The sequence below is a fragment of the Geotrypetes seraphini genome, chromosome 9 (assembly GCF_902459505.1).
Source record: "Geotrypetes seraphini chromosome 9, aGeoSer1.1, whole genome shotgun sequence".
NCBI lineage: Eukaryota > Metazoa > Chordata > Amphibia > Gymnophiona > Dermophiidae > Geotrypetes > Geotrypetes seraphini.
Window position 1 is genome coordinate 36,078,371 of NC_047092.1, and position 25,041 is coordinate 36,103,411.

The window sequence follows — 25,041 nt, forward strand, 5'->3', positions numbered from 1 at the left end:
GCTGTTCTTGATTAATAAATTGAGCTGCGGCTATGTTCCAAATTATGTGTGTGGTCTCTTAGTTATTGGGGACAGGATATAGGGAGGGGGGGGGGTGTATGGGCAGTGGTAGGGGCTATCCAGATCCCGCTGTTACATTTATCCAGTCAATGTTGGGGGTAGTTGAAATCAACAGTTAATACAATCTTACTCATATATAAAGAAAAGAAAATACTGTTGCCTAACAAAGTGAACTGCTTTAGCACCACAAAAGCTCCAAACCCTAACAATCCAAATGTTGGGAGAAAAAAAGGCCTCTGATGAGCTTCATAGATCAAAAAAAACCTCCCCCAACTAGTTTCTTCAATATATCTTTCTGGTTCTTAAATATATACGATGTTATTATACAAACTTTCAATACAAAAATCCTGAAGCCTGTGAAAATCAAAACAGCACAATGCAGGCAGTTCCTCCATATAATCGACACAGCAGCAACAAATAAAGAAAAAACTTAGCTTGCTCCTGAAGTAGAGATCTCTTCATTGCCATTTTGGAAGAAAAGGAGAATAGTGGTTTGTGGTATGGACACCGCTGGAAATGGCAGTTGAAGATTCAACGGAGCATGGTGTACTTCAAGAGCAAGCTAAGGTTTGTTTTTTTTTTGGGTTTGTTTTTTTTAAATTCCTGGCAGCTCAGCTGATGGGGATTCCCCCTGCCGGGATCAGCTGAGCCGCGGAGCCCTACACCCCTCCCCCTGACATCCCAACATCCCCCTGATATCCCACCTCACATCCTGACATCCCCCTGACATTCCCCACATCTCTTTCACATCCTGACATTCCGTAAATCTCCTGACATCACCTTTCAGTATTTAAGAAACCACTGACAGGGTGGTGTGTTTATTAATATACAGATTAATCAAGGAACACTTGCTAGACCACAGATACTATTATGCAAGTTTTTTCATCATTTAGAAAGTTACTTTGACTCTTTCCCTTTAATCTCAGATTCAGGCTTCCCTCCCCTATTAGCCCTTTCTTGTTCTACTATAACTAACACTAACCTGATCCATTAAAGTGGCTTTGTTGCTTCTGGAAAAATGTCTCATAAAGGCTTTCATTCAGGCTATGTTTTTCCAAGCTGTTCTCATTAACCTCTTTGCTTGCTGTATAATTGTTTCTTAATATTTTAGTATCTTTAAATAAAACCTTCTCCGGAATTGTAACACCACTTCTAAGGCATCCTTCATCATTGTAGTTTTGGTTAAAATTGATAGCATCATATAAATCTTGAGCATCAAGAAGGCCACAGCTGTCAGATGTCATATCGGTATCTTTATTTGTTATAAATAAGGGGTTGCTGAAATTAATAAAAGGACCATCATTTTCTGAGGGTACATCATAAATCAACTGATTTGGGTTTTCAGACAGGACAAATTCAAGTTGGTCACACGGTACTGTTGAATAGAAAGATAGATCTTCTTCTCTTGTAGTTCCAGAATGTTTATTAACATTCATAATATTAGATTTATCAGTGAAATTTAGGTCCCCTACACTGGTTTAAAAAAAAAGAAAAGAAACCATTTGAGTACTATGAACATTGCAATACTGATTAAAGATGCCATTTGTTCTTGAATAAACATGTACTGCAAAAACGTTGAACCCCATAAATGACTGAAACATCTACATACATTAAGTCCTATAGATTTCCTTTCCTGTTACAAAAGAGATATTTGACCTTACTTGGAAGATTTTTCAGATGTATGTCTGAAAGTGTTTATATAAAAACATTCAGTTGGTGAATTTGCATGCAAGTATAAAAGGGATATTCATCTGTAAAAATGTTTTTGCTACAATAATAAATCAAAGAGGCAAGATATTAGATTTTACAAGTGTATAACATTATCCAATGGAGCCTAGGCCAGAAAAAATATAAACAAAACTCTAAATTGCTACAATCATGAACAGTACAGATGAGGGTCCTCCTTTCCAGCATCACAGGGCAAGGTTACCCCAGTTCTCTGGCAACAAGCAGGGGAAATGCAGGCACACTTGCTGGTGGAGTCCTCTGACTAAGCATGCATGCCGGTGCTCTCTCCTAGGTATAGTATGGTTTTTGTTGTTTGGGTTTTTTGTTTTAACTTGCTAAGCATTTGCAGACACCTTGCCTCCTGAGCTTCACCCCCTAGTTAGTAAGTTTTTTATTTTACCGGGCTCCTCACAGGTCACAGCTCTCCCCTCTCCTTGCCTCTTCAGCAAAAAAAGAAAACCTGACTTAGTAGAAATAGACTATTTATTTATTTGTTGTTTCTTAAAAAAAAAAAAAGAAAGGACACTTCAAAGAGTATTACTGAATTTTTTCTATCTCATCAGACTTTGAAAAAAAGAAGAAAATATTGGAGAAAGGACAACGCTAATATCTTTTTCCTTAACAGCAAACTCCTTGCCATTTTTAACCGGGCGGTTGCTAGGACTGCAAAGACTTTATTTATTTATGGAAAGCAGCTCCTCCACAGTGGCGCTTCGCGGCAATGGCACCTGGAAATCCCCGAAGCTGCATGCAATGCCATAAGCTCCTCCCTCTCAGGGCCCAGGTTCAGTACGGGGAAGGAAGCTCTTCACTGCTGTCGCAGTTAGACAAAACAAAAATGGCACCCACTGCCAGGATCAAAAAGAAGCAGCTGGCTGGGGAGGCATGTAAAACATCTTCCCCACCGACTTCCATAAAGGTAGTGCAAGGCCCACAGAAATAGCCCGCAACTGCTGCATGTCAGAAAGACAAGGCAAGGAAGCCAATTTCACAGAATCTTCTGGTTTCTCGGTTTCTTCAAGGAATCAGTAACCGTCGACCTCCACTTCGGACTCCACCTTCAGCTTGGGATCTTAATATTGTTTTTGGATAAGTTGATGAAAAATCTTTTTGAACCTTTGCGGTCTGCCACACTGCTTCTGCCTCACAGTCCTCTCCTGCCACCATACAGGATTCTGCAGGTAAACTTTTAAATTCTTCTCAGACAAAACTTAGAACCAAAAGGCCAGGCTCTCCAGCCCAAATTTCTGACAACCTCATATCTCCTAAAAAGTTCTCTATGCCTCAATTACTACCAACAGTTTCTCCACAGGCACAAAGTTCAATGCATACAGTAATACATTTTTTCTCACTTTTACAAAATTTTATGAGAGAGATAGTGCTGCACTACTGCACCAATCACCTCCTTCTCCTTCCACCTCAGTGGACATTCAACAGTGCCCTGACTGCATTAACCAGCGTCCTTCTCAAGACCTGTGCCCAGAATCTCTCTCAAATCCACCAGATCTTGCTTGGTCTCCTTGTACATCTCTCTGCCCCTCTCCTCAACAGCAAACATCTCTTATTAATGAATGGTATAATTCACCTGAATCTGCTCCTTTGGATACAGATCCTCCTTCCCAAGTGCAGCCATCACTGCAGCCAGATCAACTGGAAGAATATTCTTATCCCAAATTCCTGCAGAAGGTTTCTACTCTTCTCAGTCTTAACCACGCTGTTAGGCCCGCAGATAGAAAGGATTTTCACGCAATCCTGAAGTCCTGCCAAACACCTTCAAAAGGATTTATTGCACTCCCAGTGCATCAAATACTCCAAGATCTACAGGTTGCTAACTGGCAGAAGTCACAATCAGTTTCCACTGCTTCCAGGCGATTAGAACTAAAATACAGGGCTGAAAAGGCCACTGGGCATGATGTATAACAGCTACCACATTACTCCATGGTATCGAGTTAGCTACTCATAAATCTAAATCCTCAAAGTCTCAATACAATTCACCTCCAGGGAAAGATTATCGCTTCCTGGATTCCATTGGATGCAAAGTCTATCAGGGCTCCATGCTTGCATCAAAATTCATGGCCCATCAATTGCAAATTCTACATTTTCAACACTCCATTTTACAGCAATTGGACACTGCCTCTCCTGAGGAAATTCCTAATCTCCACATAGCATTACAATAGTCCACTTATCATTTAATAAAAACTAACTATTATGCCTATGACATGAATTCTAGAACTGCTGCAGTCACCATTGTGGCTCGCCGCACAGCCTGGCTCAAAGCCTTCATGACAGGTTGGCAGATGCCCCATGCCTGGGAGATAGTCTTTTTGGTGAAAAAGTGAAAGCTATTGTATTGCAGCTCATGGAGGATTCCACAGCCATGCATGAGCTCTCAGCACATCCTCAGGTTCAGTCCCAGCCTTTTCACAGATTTTCCACTGCTTTCTCTTATCGTAGATCGTACCATCAACATGTCCTCGGAGGCATTTTACTCCTTATACCAAAGTCATTCCTTTGAGATCCCAATCTTCCTCATTTGCTCAGAAACAACATTCAAGAGACCGCAAGCAGCCTTCAGGTACTCAACTCCCTCCGCTTAAACCTGCTCCTAGTTTTTGACCCTCTATTTGGTGGGGGGGAGGGGGCAGCTAGCCCATTTTTTCTCAGCATGGCAGAAAACCACCTCAGACAATTGGGTTCTATCATTTCTCAAGGATATTCCCTCAGCTTCCTACCTCACCACCCTCACACTCAACTTCCTCCACCATCCAACAATCCACATCATCAAAACAGATAAATTTTGGATGATTTCACTTTCAGCAATACTTCCACTTCTCAGGAAAGACGATTGGTTAGCCACCTTGAACTTTAAAGATGCATATACTCACATCCCCATTCATCCTTCCCACTGGAAATTTCTACAATTTATGTTCCTCAACAATAATTACCAGTACAAAGTTCTACCATTCGGCCTATTATCAGCACCCCAAGTGTTCACAAAGTGTTTAGCAGTGGTAGCAGCCGACCTGAGGAGCCAACATCACAAGTGTTTCCTTACCTAGATGACTGGCTTCTAGTAGCACACTCCAGGGAGCAGTTGCTTTTCACCATTCAGACCACAGTGCATTCTCTGCATGTGCTGGGTTTCATAATCAATTTTGTCAAGTCAAAGCTTCAACTAGTTCATTGTTTCACATATATTGGAGCATGACTTGACATGGTCACTGCAAGCGCCTATCTTCCAGAAGAACATCATCAAACAATAATCTCTCTAGCAAACCAGATGAGACAATCGCCTGCTCTTCCAACGCATGGAATTCTGTGCCTCTTAGGTCACATGGCTGCTTTCTTTGCTTTGGTACCACATGCAAGGCTGCACATGTGACCCCTGCAAAGGCATCTCAAGCTGAATTGGACTCAGTGAACTCAATCATTGGCAACCTTAATTCCTCTACCACCCAGAGTCAAAGTGTCCCTCTCCATCCCTTCAACGAGGATGTCCATTCCAGTCTCCACGTCATTTACTCACCATTACCACAGATGCCTCAAAGAAAGGTTGGGGACTGCATCTACATCACCTCCAGACTCAAGGTCAGTAGTCAGAAGTAGAACTACACTTTCACATAAATCTTTTGGAACTTCGAGCAATTAATTATGCTCTTCGAGTATTTATCCCTTGGATTCGCAACACGTGTCTACTTTTCCAAACAGACAACCAAGTTTCAATGTTCTATCTGAACAAGCAAGGGGGCATGGAGTCCCTTCCCCTTTGCAAAAAAGTCTACCATCTATGGACCTTTGCTCTCTCTCTTTCCACAGAAATACAAGCAGTATACATTCTAGGGAAGATGAACATCATTTCAAATTCCCTCAGCTGCAAACTCGATCTTCACGAGTATATTTTAAATCCAGAAGTAGTACAACACATTTTTCAACAATAGGGCACCCCCTACAATAGACCTTTTTGTTTCCGCAGTCAATGCTTATTGCACCAAGTATTGCTCCTTACGTCCTGCCCCTCATTCAATCGCAAGATGCTTTTTCAATCCCATGGAATCGCACTCTGCTGAATGCACTCCCACCAATTCCACTGATTTCCAAAATTCTTCAGAAGGTCATCAGAGACAGTACTTAGATGATTCTTATTGCTCCTTGAAGTCCCAGGCAAATCTGGTATCCGATACTCCTAAACCTTCTCGACGCTCCTCCACTTCCTTTAGGGAATCATCCATCTCTTTTCTCCCAACAGAATGGTCACCTGTTAAATCCCAATCTTCTCAATCCCAATCTCATGGCATGGAAATTGAATGGACAACCCTTGCTGACATCCCAGTCTCTTCATCATAAGAACATAAGAAACGCCTTCACCGGATCAGACCAAGGTCCATCTAGTCCGGCGATCCGCACACGCGGATCATCAGTAAACATGGTTCTTCTTGCAGCCAGACGCCCATCATCAAGGAAGTCTTATCAACTTAAGTGGAAACGTTTTTCTATCTGGACACACTCCCAAGCTCAAGATTCTTTCCGCTGCCCGATTACTCACATTTTAGCATACTTGCTACACTTATCAGATTTGGGCTTTAAGACCAATTCTGTACATTTTCATCTTTAAGTCATCTTTTTGTACCATCACCTTCTAGATGGGAAGCCAATTTCACAGAATCTTCTGGTTTTTTGGTTTCTTCAAGGAATCAGAAACTTACGACCTCCACTTCGGACTCCACCTTCAGCTTGGGATCTTAATATTGTTTTTGGATAAGTTGATGAAAAATCTTTTTGAACCTTTGGGGTCTGCCACACTTCCCTTCCTAGTATGGAAAACAGCCTTCCTCATGGCTCTTACTTCTGTAAGAAAAGTTAGTGAATTGCAAGCAGTAGTCATCTATTACCATACATTCAATTTTTCCCCAATAAGGTACTCATGTGGACTCACCCAAAATTTCTTGGACTGCAGGATAGCATTACTTTTCTACTTAGACAAAACTGTGGCTATCTGTAACACTATTCAGCTTTTTGTCTCCTTCAATTCAGCTACTCAAGGCAACTCAGAACCTAAACGCACTATATCTTCATGGATTGCTCATTGCATCGCTTTTTGCTATACTAGAGCTTACCTGTCTCCTCCCAGACAGAATGAAGCACATTGAGTATAAGCAACAGCTTCCTCAATTACAAACTTGAAATCAGTACCAATTCAAGATATCTGCAAAGCAGCAACTTGGTCCTCAGGTCATACATTTACTGATCACTATTGTTTGGACCAGAGTTCAGCACAAGATATTCAGTTTGGATAATCAGTCCTCCCCTATTTGTGCTATAATTTATTTCCTCCTCACATTTCTGCTTGAAGCTAGGGACTCACCAGCAAGTGTGCCTGCATTTCCCCTGCTTATCTCTGGAGAAAGCAAAGTTACTTACCTGTAACAGGGGTTCTCTGAAGACAGCAGGGGAATGCAACAACACTTGCCCGCCCTCTATCCCCACAGTAAATATAGTAACATGATGGCAGATAAAGGCCAAATGGCCCATCTAGTCTGCCCATCCACAGTAACCATTATCTCTTTCTCTCTAGAGATCCCATGTGTCTATCCCAGGCCTTTTTGAATTCAGACACAGTCTCTGTCTCCACCATCTCGTCTGGGAGACTGTTCCATGCAGCTACCACCCTTTCTGTAAAAAAAAGTATTTCCTTAAATTACTCCAGAGCCTATCACCTCTTAACTTCATCCTATGCCCTCTCATTGCAGAGTTTCCTTTCAAATGAAAGAGATTCAACTCATGCACATTTACATTATGTATGTATTTAAATGTCTCTATCATATCTCCCCACTTCTTCCTTTCCTCCAAAGTATACAGATTGAGATCTTTAAGTCTGTCCCCATACGCCTTATGATAAAGACCACATACCATTTTAGTAGCCTTCCTCTGGACCAACTTCATCCTTTTTATATCTTGTTTAAGCTAGTAACATAACTGACTAAGCAGGGGGTGAAGCTCAAGAAGCAAGGTGTCCATATATGCTCAGTATGTAAAAAAAATTACTATACCTAGGGAAGAGCACCGGCATGCAGGCTCAGTCAGAGGACTTCACCAGCAAGTGTGGCTGCATTCCTCTGCTGTTTATGGAGAACCCCTGTTACAGGTAAGCAACTTTGCTTTCCATACATAGTTATTTACAAGAAGTCAACTGCTTTTCTTGGAGAAATCAAGTTACTTAAAGCAGATGTTCTTCATAAATAGCAGGATTCAAGGGAACTTGGTTTTCTCTATAGACAGACTGCTTTCAATAAATAAAAGGAAAAAACAGAAAGGTACTGCCTAGAAACAGAGAACAAAATTGTATTTTGGCAGTTTGGTAGCAAGAAGCATTTTCTACTTTTCTCCTTTTTTAAAAGTCAACCTGAAAATGGGCATGGTGGTGAGGAGTGAGTTTGGAGTTGTATTCTAGACCTCAAAAAGAATCCACATGAGAGACCGACCAAAACTCCTGCTACAAAATGAATCATTTTCTAAAGTATGAGAGCAGAATATATAGACCATATCCTTATCATAATCCTGAAAATCTCTACCATATGTGCTAATCAAGTGGCTACTGACAAAGCCAAGTTTTTCATAACCAGTTCTTGAACAAACATACGTAAGTTTTCAAATGGAATAAGAGAAATATATCATTTGTTATGTTACACATGTGCACCTTTCAAATTGTTTCTGTACGTACTTTTCTTGTCAAGTGAATACTTATTAATGATTAAATTAAAAAGAAAACTCATTTTAACATTAGCTTACCCCCTATTTGATTGATCAAATAAGTTTCCAAAATGTATTATATCTTCTTGATTGTTGACATGTTTGTATTTTGATGCAAACCTCTGTGAATCCTCAGAAACAACATCTCCAGACTGGGAAAATAAGTGAAACTGTCAAAATATGGAATATTGGCAATGTTGCATCATTTGTAGACTACATCATATGATTGCTAACAGGTTTTGTTGTTTGTTTGTTTTTTGTAGGGTTGGGTTTGATTTTTTTAGGAGGGGGATTAATTTTATTTATTAGTAAATTAGTTAATAGGCCCCATCTACAATAGAGCATAAAGTAAATAACATCATAATATTATAAGCTTTTTGGATACTGAGAAACAGCTTCTGTACCCAAATTTAAATGGCCTTAAGTGAAAAGGATTGAGATAAGTTCAAATAAATAAGAAATACCTGGCCATTTTGTTTCTCTTTACAGGATAATTCCCAAGGATTGTTTAACAGATGAGTTCTTGCAATGAGTTCTGGAGTTTGTTTGCAATTAGGTGACCATGAGGCTGAAGAGTTTAAGCAAGTTGCATAGTTTTTACCTATACTGTATTGATATTCCATTCTAGAATTACAATTTGATTCCATAACTGGTAATAACTAGCAAGGAAAGATGCAAAATTAAATGTTATTAAGTAAACATAAAATATGCAGTTATTCTGCTTCTCAACTAGTATATCACTGGGAAGTTCAGCCTGTGCCTCAGTTCACCAGACCATGATTTACAGTACATACTCGAATATAAACTGAGATTTTTGGGCCCAAAAATGGGAGTCTTGGTTTATATTTGAATTAACCCCATCCCGCACCCATTGCAGGCTTCTAGTGCTGCTTTGGTGGTCCAGTGGTACAGTGAGCCAGAGCTGCTGTCAATCCCTCCATCCCAGTGACTTTGTGCAACTAGCTTGCCCCTCCCAGGCCTCTTGCAGGTCTACCTTAGGTCCAGCAGTGAGGTGGGGCAACCTCTGTAGTAAAAATATGACTGCCATGAGATCCTTGGCAAACTTTGTGAGAATAGCAGTCTCGTGAAGTTTGCCACAGGATCTCACAGCAGTAATGTTTTCACTATGGAGACTGCTGGGCAGGAGTGTAAAGGGATTGCTCCTGCCCTGCCTCACCGCTGGACCACCGGGGACCTAAGGCAGATCTGCAGGGGAACTGGGAGGGAAGGATTGAAGACAGCTCTGGCTTCCCGTTCCACTAGACCACCCGGGGGCAGACTGAGTGTCTATCTGCACCACAAGGGCAGTACTACAGGCCCACGTTGAGTCTGGGAGGCGGGGCTTTTCAGGGAAGGGGGGAAGATTGGCTGGTAGTTTGGCTGCTGAGCCGGCAGACAGGAAACTAGGAAAGGGAGGAGGGGATGCTTCTGCTCTGTACCGGTACTTGAATATAAACCACCGGTTTATATTTGAGTCAACCTTCTTTACTCCTTTTTTTGGGGAAAAAGGTTACCTATGTTTATTTTTGGATCGGTTTATATTCAAGTATATAAGGTACCTTCCTCGAAACTACTCTGATTTTCTTTGGAATTGTATGTGCTGTACCCTATTTTTGAGGAACAGTGATTGCCAGATAAGTGTATATATTTATTTATTTATTTTTACATTTTTTTGCACAAATTAATGTTGGCGGATAAATGTTCAAAGATGGTTTTTAAATATATATTTATAGAAAAATTAGAACTTATGTTTATAGCAAGATTAAGGGCCCTTTTTACAAAGCCACAGCAAATACACTGAAGCCCATAGGAATTGAATAGGCTTCAGTGAATTAGCCATGGGGGAAACGCTACCACAGCTTTGTAAATGAGTAATAAATAAGTGTGCTGACTTCAGCATTAATTGAAATTGCTGGATTTGTTGGACATGATTCACTGCCCCTTATATGATGATCCCCATCACACACAAAAAAATGAAATAACATTTGCAAGAATTATTACTATCAGTGTTTGAGTAGCAGAGGGTTGTTTTTTGTATTATTTTTTGGCTGGAGTGCTTTAGAAATTTTTGTCATTTTATAACAGGCACAACATATATACCTATGTGCCTTTTCTGCCAAAGCACCCTATTATAAATTGCCCTCATTACGAGGGGGTGCTGAAAAGTTCTCAGCCCAACCAACTTCCTATATTCTTAGTGTTAATTTGCCACTGTAGCTGAAGAGTGTTATTTTATTATGCAAAGTGCCAATTAGCAGAATTGTAATGCTATGTTTTGACATTGTTTCAGATCATTGATTGAACCATGTCAGCGAAAAGTGTAGAATTTTCAAGTGTGGAACTCTGAGCCATCAAGAAGGTCCTATTCCTGAAGAAAACTCCACAGGAAGTCAATGAATGTATGATGCAAACATTGAGTGACAAATTTCCATCATATTCCACAGTAAAGAAGTGGTGTGCAAACTTTCAGCATGGAGATTTAAAGTCCAAAGATGCAGCAAGGTTAGCGAGGCCTCAAAATTCCTGCCCTTTCATCATATATGCTTTGCAACACGGTACATGGATGCTGTTTTGCCGGCAGTCTGGCACAATCCACACATGAATTCATCTGATCAGAGGCTGAGAAGTCCATCCCTATGACTTTTTGCTAAATCAAGGAGTAATGAGTCGGGGGAAAAAAACTGTAGGAAAGATTAATAAAATCCAAGATGGCCACCGCCAGAAAAATCATGTCAAAAAATGGCCCTTAGAGACCAATTAAAAAAAATTTTTAATGCTAAAATAGTTGTTTTAGAGTTGGGAGACCTGACCCTACCCCCAGAAATTGCCATAAATGATGTTTATAGACCCAACCCAATTTCCCCATAGGAACTAATGGGGCTGTACTCACAGTCTCAGAAGTGCCTGCCTGTCAGCTATCTCTGCAGCTGAAGTGAAGGGAAAGGAATTTCTGCCTCAAATCTTCGCAAAATAGTCCAATCTTCAGGATCTTTGGGCTGCCAGTCGGATGAACCCCAACCAAAACCTCCACCCTCTTGGATATCTTTTCCAGAAATTCATTAGCAAACCGTAGAAGTTAAAATAGAAGGAAAATTTGTATATTGTACAAACTTTAATAGTCTGATGCAATCAACCGCCACTATCAACTGTCAACCGCATTAACACTTAACGTTCCATTAGTAGTTTCAGGACATACGACTCTTTTTCTTGATTTATAAATTCCTCTAATTATCAGAATCTTGATAGTGACTCGTCTTGTTATTATGTGTAATTTTCATTACCGCAGGATACAATAAGCCATATTTTGCACCTATTTCCCTCAATTTCGGTCTAAGCTGTAAAAACTGTCTCCTCAGTGTGGCTGTCTGCTTGGCAAAGTCTGGGAGAAATAAAATACGTGAATCTCACCATTTTATATTTTTTGCCACTTTTGCTGCTGTCAGAATTTCCATAACTTGTTGAAATCTCAAGATCCTTAATATTAATGGTCTTGGACCCTGTTTCTTATTCAGAGCTCTGGAGGGGACATGATGAGCTCTTTCTATTTCAAGGGAGTAGATACATTTCAGAGAGAGGACTTCTGGAATGAAATTCATCAAAAATTCAATTGGGTTAGTACCCTCAACTCCCTCTGGCAAGCCCAGCAGATGGATATTATTCCATCTGCTATGATTATTAGCAATCCTCTAGCTCTTGAGAAAGTCAAGATATACTTTTATGATCTATCTGACACTGTTTAAGTGTATCTTCGGCCCCCGACATCCGCTGCTCCAGCTTCTCTGTGTGAGCATTACAAATCATTATTTGCTGTGATAAATTGCATAGTTCCTCTTTAACTCCCCCAACGGTCCGCTCGGGGGCCCGTTCCAGCGGGGCACCCGACACTGTCTTCGCTCCTCCCCCATTCCAGCAGGGGAGAGCCGACGGAGGAGGGCTGCAGTCCGGCCATCGGACCAACGGTTGGCTTGGGGGCCCGTTCCAGCGGGGCACCTGACATTGTCTTCGCTCCTCCCCCATTCCAGCAGGGGAGAGCCAACGGAGGAGGGCTGCAGTCCAGCCATTGGACCAACTGTCGGCTCGGGGGCCCGTTCCAGTGGGGCACCTGACACTGTCTTCGCTCCTCTCCCATTCCAGCAGGGGAGAGCCGACGGAGGAGGGCTGCAGTCCGGCCATCGGACCAACGGTTGGCTCGGGGGCCCGTTCAAGCTGGACTTCAGTTTTGACTGTTTTGATTTTATTTTCACTTTTTAGTTTATGATATATTTTTTAATCTCACTTATTGTTTTACCACTTATTTTGTTTTATTTTATCATTCAAATTTCATTTAAATTTCCCCAGAATTCTATTGCTTCAATGGTTCTCCCTCTGCATCTATTCTTATCTCCCCTCTTTTTAACCTTTCAAATTCCTTTAGATCATTGTAATCTTATTAGTATGTTTATTTTCTTATTTTTCTCCTCTATCTCTATTTTCTTTCTTTATTACTCTTCTAATTGTCATTTTTCCTGGTACTTTAGTTAGATTGTGAGCCTTCGGGACAGTAAGGGAATTTTTAAGTACCTATCTTACTTATAATTTTAATGCACCAATATATTCATTGTAACCGGTTCTGGGCTCTTTTGGGAGGACGGGCTAAAAAAATCGAATAAATAAATAAATATTGTATTTAAATCCGACAGTACCTGCTCTATCAGCTCAGCAGAGTCTTTTGGCAGCGGAACTTTGGACGGTGTAGGAGGGTCAGGTTTTGATCGTTTTGCTGTTCCCACTGCAAACGCTAGATAAATGATGTTACAATAGTCAGTATTTTATGGACCTCTATCATATCACCCCTGAGCTGTCTCTTCTCCAAGCTGAAGAGCCCTAGGTGCTTTAGCCTTTCCTCTTAGAGAAGTTGTCCCTTTTATTATTTTTGTTACCCTTCTCTGTACCTTTTCTAATTTTGCCATATCTTTTTTGAAATACGGTGACCAGAATTGTACCATAAAGTGATAGGGCTTTATAACATTTTCATTTTTGTTTTCCATTCCTTTCTTGATAATTTCTAACATTCTAGTTGCTTTCTTAGCTGCTGCTGCAAATTGAGCTAAGAGTTTTAAAGTATTCTCAACGATGACACCTAGATCCTTTTCCTGGGCAGTGACTCCTAACATGGAACCCTGTATCATGTAGTTATAGTTTGGCTCCTTTCTTACCACATGCATCACTTTGCACTTGCTCACATTAAAAGTCATCTGCCAGTTTGGTGCCTGGACATCTTGCAATTTTTTCACAATATTCTTGTGATTTAACAACTTTGAACAACTTGGTGTCATGAGCAAATTTTATTATCTCACTAGTTATTCCCATCGCTAGATCATTGATAAATATGTTAAAAAGCAGTGATTCCTGCACAGACCCCTGGGGAACCCAAATATTTACCAAATAGCGCAGAGAGCATTCTCCATTTAGGTTCTGAGGAACCTGGAGGTCTGAACCTTAAGATTTGAGTGGCACTTATTTTTTTTTTAAATCTAAACACGCATAATATCAGAATGAGCGTATCATTATACAAAACTTTTTTTAAATGAGCTTCTGATAGATGTATGTTCAGTAAAATCTGGAACTGTGTGAAATTACATTTTCAAATAACCATTTACAAGCTGATAAAGCTGATGAATAAAAGTCAGGTAAGCCCGCATCAATTTTAGAATATTCATGTACATCATTCATAACCTCACATGCTGGTTTAAACCAAGGCTGCTTTGATCTGCAGCCATCTTTGTCACACAATGAGCACAAAGTTTGAGTGCCGAACAGTAATTTTTTGCTATAAGGAGAAGCATCTAGATATTGATTTTTATTGTTGGCTCTCTCTTTTCTTTCTTTTTCCATTGGAAGGATACTTCTTGGACCCATGCCCTGACGCAGCATAAAGCGAAACGGTGACTTGGCAAAGAGAGATTAGAGCTTCTAAAACTGATTTCAAGCATTTAAAAATAAGTACAGCTTGTTTCCTGCATACCTTGTTTAAGCTGTTTAAAACTTTTGACACGTGAAGGAATTATTGTTGTAGTTTGAACACATGAGTTGGAGCATGCATGGATGACAGCACAATAAGGAGGTTTTTTAGGCAGTGAAGTGATTTCCCTTTCCAGTACTGCCTGCAAGCTAAGTTCTGGTGGGTCATGTGGATCTGAGGCTTTTTCCTCCTTTTAAGAGTATTTAATGAAATTTTACCTTTATGGCACAGACAATGAAAACAAAGTAACTATAAGAGTAACAGTATATTTTGAGAGGTTTATTTTTGGTTCATTGATTTGTTCTCTCAATCATCTGCATATTTTTTGCTTAGATGAACCCAACTATTTATCCTTCTCCATTAAGAATACTAACCATTTTAACCTATTCTCTGTTTTCTGTCTTTCAACCAGTTCTTAATCCTTAATAGGACATTACTTCCTATCCCTTGACTGTTATCCCATGTACATGTCCTTGAATGCCTCAATCATAGTCTAGTCCTGAATCCAACAGAAAATATGTGATAAGGCTTAAAGATTGCATTCCTCAGACAATCCCTTGCCAACTTGAAAGATCTTGAGCTATTCTTCAAGATAAATGGCCAAAAATTACTACTAACTTTTACTACTAATCATTTGTATACTGTTACTAGATGCAGTGGCGTACCTAGGGTATGTGACACCCCCATGTAAAAATATATTTTTAGTAATGCAAGCCATGAGAGGTGTGTTCCTAGCCTTGGAGCCACGGCCCGGCCCCAAGACTCTGGGTACTTTGTTTTCATGGCCCAGCATGTTCCCAGACTACAATTATACCACTGGGCAGAAGGGAGCACTAGCCCAAAGATGGTAGAGCTACATGTCCCAGAATACCCTATGCTCTGAGTCTGTAGCTTACAACTGAGCCATAGTAAGGAAGTAAGGTCAATCTTGCTGAGTCAGAGGGGTGGGCTACTTCCAGATAGGTCCCAGAGGAAATATAGAACCAAGAGGAAAGGAAGGTTCTGAACTGATGTTTCCACATACTATCTGGCTGGAATAAACCATTATTTGTGAAGTTGTGACTTTATTCCAGGGACTGACTAAAACCAGACCTGGGTGATAGACCCAGGGCTGTGAACCCTGTATTTGGGGCATGGCAGCACGTAGACAAATGAAGCATAGTTCCTGTAAACTAGAACCTTTGTTCCCCTTCTTTTTGTTGGTTGAAAGTATAACCGTTCCCTGTGAGGCAACACGTAGGGTTTGTATGCCAATAAAATACTTCCTGTTCATTTGAAAATCATACCCAGGTTTTATTAGCATATCTTACTCAAAAAAAGCTGTATAGAAAATATTTTAATTTATTTGTCAAATCTTTATACATAATCATTACATCATACTCCATAAATAATGTAGTTCCCGGACCATGACTCTAAGGCTGGGAACACCCCCCTCATGGCTTGCACCCGTGGCAGACCGCCTCCCCCTCTTGGTATGCCACTGACTAGATGTACATAACACTCTGTCCCTAGTGGGCTCACAATCTAAGTTTTGTACCTGGGGCAATGGAGAGTTAAGTGACTTGCCCAGGATCACAAGAAGCTGCATTGGGAATTGAACTCCATTCTCGAGGAAAACATTCTACTGCACTAATCATTAGGCTATTGCAAAGTTGACAGGCATTTATCCTGAATGACCCATAACTGTTTTTCCTGCAAAGGGGCTTCTACCAAGTACTGTGTCAAGGGATGTGAAGATTTATACAATCAAAACTTTTTGGTTTATTATTCTTAATTGCCTGTTGAATATTTCTATAATTGTTATTTATATTTTCTTTGTATAGATTAGTGAAACAAACTACTATTTTAATGCATTTTGAATTATATTTTTTAGACAGCCGATTGGAAAAATCTACAAATATACAAGGGATTTTAGAAACCCTGTACCAAGTAAAATAAAAATTTAAGCCTGCAAATTGTTTAGGTCATCTTTTGAATACTATGACTTTTAAACTACATGGCTGCAAAATCTTTTAAAACTTGGGCAAATATTTAGTAGCTAGATGGGTAAGTGGATGTATAAAAATATCTAGAAAACCTTTCTGGATATTTTAGGCATTCAATATCTGTAGCTAAGATATTTGCATAAAATTATCCAGATAAGAGCTGAATATCACTATTTTGCAGGCATATGCCATGGAATGGTGAGAGTGGAATGGAGTAGGCCATAGGGGTCATAGCTTCTTCAACGTTTTGCTCACATATTAGTAATTGGGATATTTGGAAGATGGGCATACAGGTTAGTTTGGTGAGGGGGGAGGAGACAATAAACAAACCAAAACTTTTTGGCATACCGCTAGATAGCACAGTTACTGTAACAGGAGTTATCCAGGAACAACAGGCATATTCTCATATGTGATTGACGTCATCCCCGGAGCCCAGATACGGACAGCTGCTAAAGTGCTCTTGCTCTTTAAGAACTTAAGAAAGTTCATGACTGACCGCACCGCACATGCGCAAGTGCCTTCCCGCCTGACATAAGTGTGCGCTCCTCAGTTCAGAAAGCCAGCTAAGAAGCCAACCAGGGGAGGTAGGTGGGTTGTGAGAATATCTGCCTGCTGTCCCTGAATAACTCCTGTAATTGTGCTTTATCCCAGGACAAGCAGACAGCATATTCTCACATGTGGGTGGCCTCCAAGTTAACCAGAAATGGAATGGTGGGAAAGTTGGCTATTGTGAAAATAAATTTTGTAATACTGCTGGCCGAAATGTCCATCCCGTCTGGAAAAGGATTCCACACAGTAAAGAGAAGTGAAAGTATGAATCAAGGACCAAGTAGCAGCTTTGCATATTTCATCTATAGGAGTAGAACGTAGAAAATCTACTGAAGCTGCCATAGCTCAAACCTTGTGGGCTGTGACTCGACCTTCCAGTTGCAGCCCAGCTTGAGCATAATAAAATGAGATGCAAGCAGCCAATCAGTTAGAAATTGTCCTCTTGGAAACTGAGAAGCCAGTGACCGCTGAGAGATCCATATGTGATGTCTGATGAAAGGAGTCACATAAACTGTAGAGGCCATGTGACCTAGGAGGACCATCATGTGCCTCGCTGAGGGCAGAACCTTGTATTGGTAATGATGACTTCCCACCCCAAATCTGAGAAACTTGCAAGAGGTTGAGTGAATGGGAATGTGAGTGTAAGCCTCCTTGAGAGTACAGGGAAGCCAGAGACTGACTCCGAAATTTCTTTTTGACAAGAAATTTGTTGAGAGCTCTGAGGTCCAATATCGGGCAAAGACCTCCCGTTTTCTTCGGGACAAAGAAATGCCGCAAATAAAACCCAGTGTTCTGCTGGTCCAAAAGAACCTTCTCGATGGCATTGAGAATGAGCAGATATTTGACTTCCTGGAGAAGCAGAGAGGACTTCAGAGGGTTGGAAGGAAACTCTCTTGCAGGATGATCTGGAGGAATGTCGAGGAAATGAAGAGAATAACCTTCTCAAAGGATATTGAGAACCCAGAGATCGAAGGTGATTAGCTGCCAATGATGATGATAATGTGTTAGATGATCTCCAATGGGGAGAGGCAGAGATATCTTGATTGAAATTATGCTCTGGAGTAGTCAGTCAAAAAGGCTGATTTGACTTGGGAGCAGCAGAGGTCTGAGGCTTTTGAGTACGTTGACACTGTGTTTTCTGCTGCAGTCTAGAAAGAGGAGTAGACTTTAGTGTATAACGCCTCTGATAAGAAGTAGATGGTTTGAAAGATTTGGAAAAAGAGGATTTAGATTTAGACCAGAGTAGTGAATTAAGATTTTTCATGCTTAGAAAGTTTTTTAGTTGTATTTTCAATAGTGTCCCCAAAAAGCTCATCTCCAAGGCAGGGAATATTAGCTAAGCGATCATGGAGATTAGCATCCATATCTGCATTCTCAGCCATGCAAGCCTCCTCATGGCCACAGACATTGCAGAAACTCGAGAAGACAGCTCAAAGTCATTGTATGCAGATTGGACCACATGATGCTTGAGTTGAGTGAGAGTAATAAACATGTGTTGGCATTCTGACTTCCTGTGAGATGGAAGATACTTGTAATAGTTTGGCATTTGTTTTACCAAATATTTGAGATAACAGGTAAAATAAAAATTGTAATTGATGACTATTAGCCAGCATGGAATTCCTTTAAAGATGCCTCCCAAATCTGTCCATCATTCGATTTTCACAGCCTGAAGGAACTGGCATAGACTTTAGAAGGCGCAGATTTTTTGAGAGTGGATTCAACCATGAGAGATTGATGTGAAAGTTGAGGCTTATCAAAACCAAGAATGAGAATGATTTTGTATTTAGAATCCAGCTTCCTGGAAGCAACCGGAATGGAATAAGGGACTCCCAATTCTTACGAAGAGTTTCTTTCTGGATACCATGTAAAGGAAGTTTGAGAAGCTCCTTAGGAGGATGTTCGTAGTTCATAGTTTCAAGAAACTCCGCTGAATACTTGGGTCTGCTTCCAATTTAGCTGCCAGGTCTTTACTCATATGCTTGATAAATCGAGTAAATGAGACCGGATCAGAAGGAGAAAGTTCTCTGAGATGTAGTGCAAGGAGAATACTCTGCCTGCGAATCATAAGCCTCTCTAGAAGATGGAGATGCGCCCTGGTTAGAATCCAGAATATCTGAATCTATTGGAATTTAAGGAGAACAGTACCAACGTTTGGCTCGGTACCGGTCCGATGGAGTAGGCGAGGCAGACTTCTTATGCTTGTCTGAACTTTTGGGAGAAATATGCTTGGATTTCAAAGAATGCTTGCCAGACTTAGAGGAAGCAAGACGTGAAGAAGAATGCTTGGAATGACTGGAGCAAGTTACAAAAGAAGGAGGTTTCTTATGTCTTGGAAGAGATCAATGGGTTGAAGATCGATGCTTTGTGGGAGACCGGTACCTTGAAGAACAGTGTCTAGAAGCATGACTCAATGATGATGAGCGGTGCCGAGATTTTGTGGTACCGATGAGGCAGTGGTGGTACCTGCATCTTACATGGAGTGACGCTCAGGCTGAGGTGGTACTGGTGGAGCCAACATGGGGGTAACAAGTTGAAATATATCCTCAAGCTCTAGTTGAAAGAGAGCATCGAGCTTCTCTTTAAAAGTTTGCACCGACACCTGTGTCTTGGACACCGATATCAATGGTGCCGTGACTCGCTCCGGAGAGGATGACATGGATGAAGATGCACACCTCGAAGTTGAAGCGAGCTGCATCAATGGTCTCTGCTTGGCCGGTACGACTAGACTCGATACCTTAGTGGCCTGAGACATCATCTGGGAAGCTGGTGACTTCTTAGCTGGCTTATGGAGCTATAACCTGTGACACTGACATGGAAGCTGGAACCTCAGACGATGGCGATGCTTTTGACATCGATGGCTTGGACAGTGTTGACGGTACCTGCAATGTATCTATGGTACCAAAAATAAGTCTTTGCTGTAAAAGGTGGCTTTTTATGGAACGCTTTTGTAGCATCGAGCAACACGTACAAGACTCCATGTGATGATCCGGGCCAAGGCACTGGATACACCACTTATGTGGATCCATTAGGGAAATAGTGCCCTGGCACCTGCCACACTTTTTAAAGCCAGTTAATGGGTGGGATATGGAAGGGAAAATCTCCTCAGCCAAATCAAAACCCGAAGGCAGAGGCCAAGGCCCCACCGTCATAAAAAGGCTACATCAAGAATAGAAAAAAAGTAAATTCTTTTTAAAATTTTTTTATTTTATATAAAAATAAAAGAATAAAAAAAAAAATCTGAAATGCGCAAGCAGGAAGGCAAAATAAAATGGAGACCGTTTCACACACACGACTTTGTAGCTCAGCGGAAAACTGAAAACTGAGGAGCACTCACCTACGTCGGGTGGGAAGGCACTCGCGCATGCGCGGTGTGGTCAACCGTGAACTTTCTTAAGTTCTTAAAGAGCAAGAGCGCTTTAGCAGCTGTCTATACTGGGGCTCTGTGGATGACGTCACTCACAAGTGAGAATATGCTGCCTGCTTGTCCTGGGATAGCACCTCTTACCCTTCTTACACATATGTAAATAAGTTTTGACCAGACACAAAGATATTTGGCCAAAAGTTCTATTTGCTAGTGCAAAATTTTCAAAAAAGGATATATGTTAGTACCAAGTGTTAACTGCATGAAGTCCTTATGAATACCAACTCCAGAGAGATATATCAGAATGTATCTCCAGTTGCATAAATTTAAATCAAAATTTTACAGTTATCTCACCAGTTCATTTCTGATGTTTTTGGACAAATGCTTCATCTTGTTTGTCCTTCCTTGCTGCGGCATGCTGATAGTAATTAGAAATATGATGAGTATGACTTGTTAGAAAAAATAAAATTGCTTATTTGTTCAACATTTGCTAAAACCAGACATATCAAGATCAGAAGAAACTCTGGAAAGCTTTAATAAAACTGCCTCAGATCATGATCAGGAAGGGATCCAAGTTATAATAGCAGATCAACTACTATTTAGAGAATGTGATCAACTGTAACTCCTTATAAAAGAGAAAGTTGGGTTTTGTGATTCCACTGAATTGTCATCAGAGAGCAAGAGCAAGCATTACAGGGAAAGAATTAAACTTTCTTTGAAAACAAGCACCCTTAGAAACATCATAAATATGGGACCTACTAGGTATGGTTGTCTTCAAATGAAAACAGCAACAAAACACAGCGTAACAAAAATAAATTCAGAAAACAATTTTAACAGAGACAAAGATAATAATGAGGGCCTGCTTCAGTAAGGTCTTTTCCCCACAAAGAATAAAAGAAAACCCTTTATAATTTGGACCTTAATGATCACAGAAAGCCTTAGGTGGACTTAAATACACATCCGGAACACATTTGTTCAAATAAGCAGAGGAAAGGACAAAAAAAGTAATTGCCATGTTATACATATTCATATAATCTAAAATGTCATATGTGAAGAAAATCATGGCAGCTTTACACGTTTGGTTCTCCAACCAACAACCTTCAATTTAGAACTGACTTCTAATGAGATAGACCTAGAAAACCTTCAACTAGAAAAGAGAGGGTCACCAAGAGGGAGCTTAGAGAATCCTTCAAACAGAATAGAAGGTTATCCCCAAAACTAGCCCTGTGAGTGAAACACTGAGTTTAGAGAGTAATTCCCAGCTATGAAATTGAAATAACAAAAGAGCAGTCAGAACTATTTGGTGAAATTATTCAGTTAAATTGCTTTCTAACTTTCTATAATGCTATACAGGAGAAAAGAAAAGTGAGCGATCTAGAGGCATCAAAGAAACCAAAAAGAAAAATCCAGTCATACATAGCACCATGGTAAGAATAAGTTTTCTTACACGGTACCAGGCAGTAACTGGTATCCAGGGGCAACTCAAAACAGTCCAATTCAAGATCTTCAAATTCCCATCTACCCAAACTGGTAAAGAATTCAATGACCAGTCCTCATAGCATTATAAGAAAGTGTCTATTGCATCAGTACTAACAGTCATGGATTCAGCAATCAGACTCCTTGTCTGAACCTCAAAACTTCAAGCACTACCTTATGTACAGTAGTGTTACAAAACTGTGATTTCCGTAAGTACATCCATGGCTTGTTAGTGCATACATATACTGTAATACTAATTAGTAATTTAACAAATACTAATATTACTAACTGTCCCTCTCTAATGAATGATGCCCTCTGGCACTACCTATTCTAGCAGAAGGCACATACAATTATACAAGTCAAACAGGAATAGTTTACAAAAGTCGATCAAGAGGTTATCTTGAGGGGTTCAATGCCTGACCCCTCATGTCTTCACACACTTTTGAGGAAAACAAATTCTGCCCATATCCAGTTTGTATCTGTATGATAGGGCTATATTATTTGCTAGGTATTTTACATAAGACACATCCAAGCTATTTGAATAACTTCTAAGTGACTATCTCATTTCAGTTCTGTGTAGACCCCCTTCTTTATGCCAGCAATGGCCTTCAGTAAGAATCACTGAATACTGGCTACTGCATGCCCCCACATTCTTTGTATAAAACCATGTCTGACTGACTGATTGTACAATTAATAATAGCAGAAAAACCACAGTTACCTACCTGCAAAAGGTGTTATCCAAGGGCAGACAGGCAGCTATTCTCACATGTGGGTGGCGTCATCCATGAAGCCCCGCACGGACAGTGCAAAAGTTTACTGTCACTTTAAAAGTCTAGAGACAGCTCATACCATGCATGTGTTGATGCCTTCCTGCCCGATGTTGGCCATGGGATTTTCAGTTCAATAACAAAGCAAAGAAGCCAACTAGGGAAGGTGGGAGGTTTATGAGAATATCTGCCTGCTGCCCTTGGATAAAACCTGCTACAGGTAAGTAACTGTGCTTTATCTAAGGACAAGAAAGGAGCATATTCTCACATGTGGGACTCTCTAGATGCCAGGATCATGCCACAGAGAAGAGGATTATTGACAACTACCATGAGCCTGGCAAAACTAAACGGGTTGGATGGAAGTTGGCATCTAAGCAGAGAATACATTTTGTAGACCTGCTTGGCCGAACCGACTGTCCCATCTGGAATGATTCTCCAAACAATAGTGAGATGTGAATGTATGAATTGATGTCCTCAATGGAAGTGGAATGTAGATGAGCTACTGAAGTCACCATTGCTTGTACTTTGTGTGCTGTGACATGATCGCCAAGCTTCAGCCCAGCCCAAGCAAAGGAGATACAGTCTGCCAGCCATGTGGAAATTGTTCTCTTGGTGACTGAAGTTCCAAGTCTATTTGGATCAAAAAACAGGAAAAATTGTGTAGAAGCTTGGTGTGGGTTGGTATGATCCAAGTAATAAGCAAGAGCAGGTTTACAGTCCAGTGTATAGAGTGCTGCTTCACAAGGATGAGAATGCAATCTTGGAAAGAAGACCGGGAGAACTATGGACTGATTTAGATAAAACTCCAAGACAATCTTCGGGAGGAACTCAGGATAAGTGCAAAGAAGTACTCTGTTATGGTAGAATGTTGAATATGGTGGATCTGACACAAGAGATTGAAGTTCGCTGATTCGACATGCAGATGTGATAGCAAAAAGGAAGGTTACTTACCAAGTAAAATGTTTAAGGGATGAAAATGAGAGTGGTTCAAAAGGAGACTTCAACAGAATGGAAAGGATAGCATTAAGGTCCCAAGCTACAAGAGGAGGCTTGATTGGAGGCTTGGTATTGAGAAGGCCTTTCATGGTTTTTTGACAAGTGGAGTATGACAAGCGCTAACGGCACTGAAATGAACTCTGACTGAAGTGTTTTTAAATCCAGGGTTAGAAAGGTATAGAAAATAATCTAGGATTGATGGAAGAGGCAGGTAATTATACCAGATGGTGAAATGAGTCCACTTGGAATGATAGCAGTGCTGTGTGCAAAGTTTCAAGTTTGTACAATAAAAATAAACTAGAAAATAGTTAAAATAAAATTACATGGAATACAAAAAGCAATCCACTTGATACATAAGGAAAGGGGGAGAAATACAATATTTTAAAGGAAAAGAATACAAAGGTATAACATAAAGGGAGGGGAACATATTTAAAATTGTCCAGGCTTGTCTGAGTTTGGATAAATAAAAAAAATCTCATTCTTATTTTTTATAAAAAGGAAAAAAAATGTAGGCATCCTTAAATAGGAAAGTTTTAATGTAAGATTTAAACCTGGTTTTGGAGGATTCTTGGCAAAGATAGACATAGCATTCCATAATGTAAGAGCTGAGGAAATGCTTATTCCTCGCAAAGGTCTTGTGACCTACCTAAGGCCTATGTTGGACATTGTTTGTTTCTTGCTAATGAAGCAGCCAGTGGGATGAATTGAACTGTTGCTGTAACTAGAAGATAAAGCCTAAGCAAAATAGTTAATGTGGATTAACTGGCTGTTGAAAAGACAACTTTATTTTTGGTTTTCAAGCACCTGTGTGGTGTTAGTGTTTAAGGACAATGCAATATGTTATCTGATGAACCACATTTAAAGAAGAATTGCTTCAACTTATTGAGAACATTAACCTTTTTATTTTGCCCCTTGGCCACTTCAGACGTCCACTAGGTCAGGTGTATGTGGCAGCCCAGGAGTGCCTGACCAGTCAGCAGGCATCACCTCCCCGCCACAGGGCAATCTCGAGACTTTTAAAGTGACAGTACACTTATGCACTGTCAGTGCCAGGCTCCAAAAATGACATCACCTATATGTGAGAATATGCTGCCTGCTTGTCCTCAGATAACAAAGGCCTATGATTTCCTTCACTTCCAAATCTAACAAGGATGGATAAAAATACAAATACAGGAGGCCTACTAAAGTTAGATAGTGATTGTTGGCACATTGCTTTCTGATCTCTTCCTGGAGCAACAAAAAGCGCACCTATCTGTATAGGGTTATCACAAAGAAATCTTATAGCATGCCGTACTTGATGGATATCTTATTTAAGAATATTTATTACACTATAAATCTATAATGCTAAGTGATTTACAAGTTTAACATATG

The 25,041-nt window shown here is 40.4% G+C and overlaps 1 protein-coding gene across 1 annotated transcript in view; it reads right to left on the bottom strand.

Annotated features, from left to right (window-relative positions):
* The window catches only part of C9H12orf40 (chromosome 9 C12orf40 homolog), a 74,085-nt gene that overhangs the window by 16,624 nt on the left and 32,420 nt on the right, over window positions 1–25,041 (bottom strand). Inside the window, exons 5-7 of the mRNA XM_033958872.1 lie at window positions 20,786–20,849; window positions 8,575–8,687; window positions 1,043–1,533 (exon numbers count right to left, since the gene is read on the bottom strand). Of these exons, the coding sequence (XP_033814763.1) occupies window positions 1,043–1,533; window positions 8,575–8,687; window positions 20,786–20,849 (668 nt within the window). The remainder of the gene's footprint in view (window positions 1–1,042; window positions 1,534–8,574; window positions 8,688–20,785; window positions 20,850–25,041) is intronic.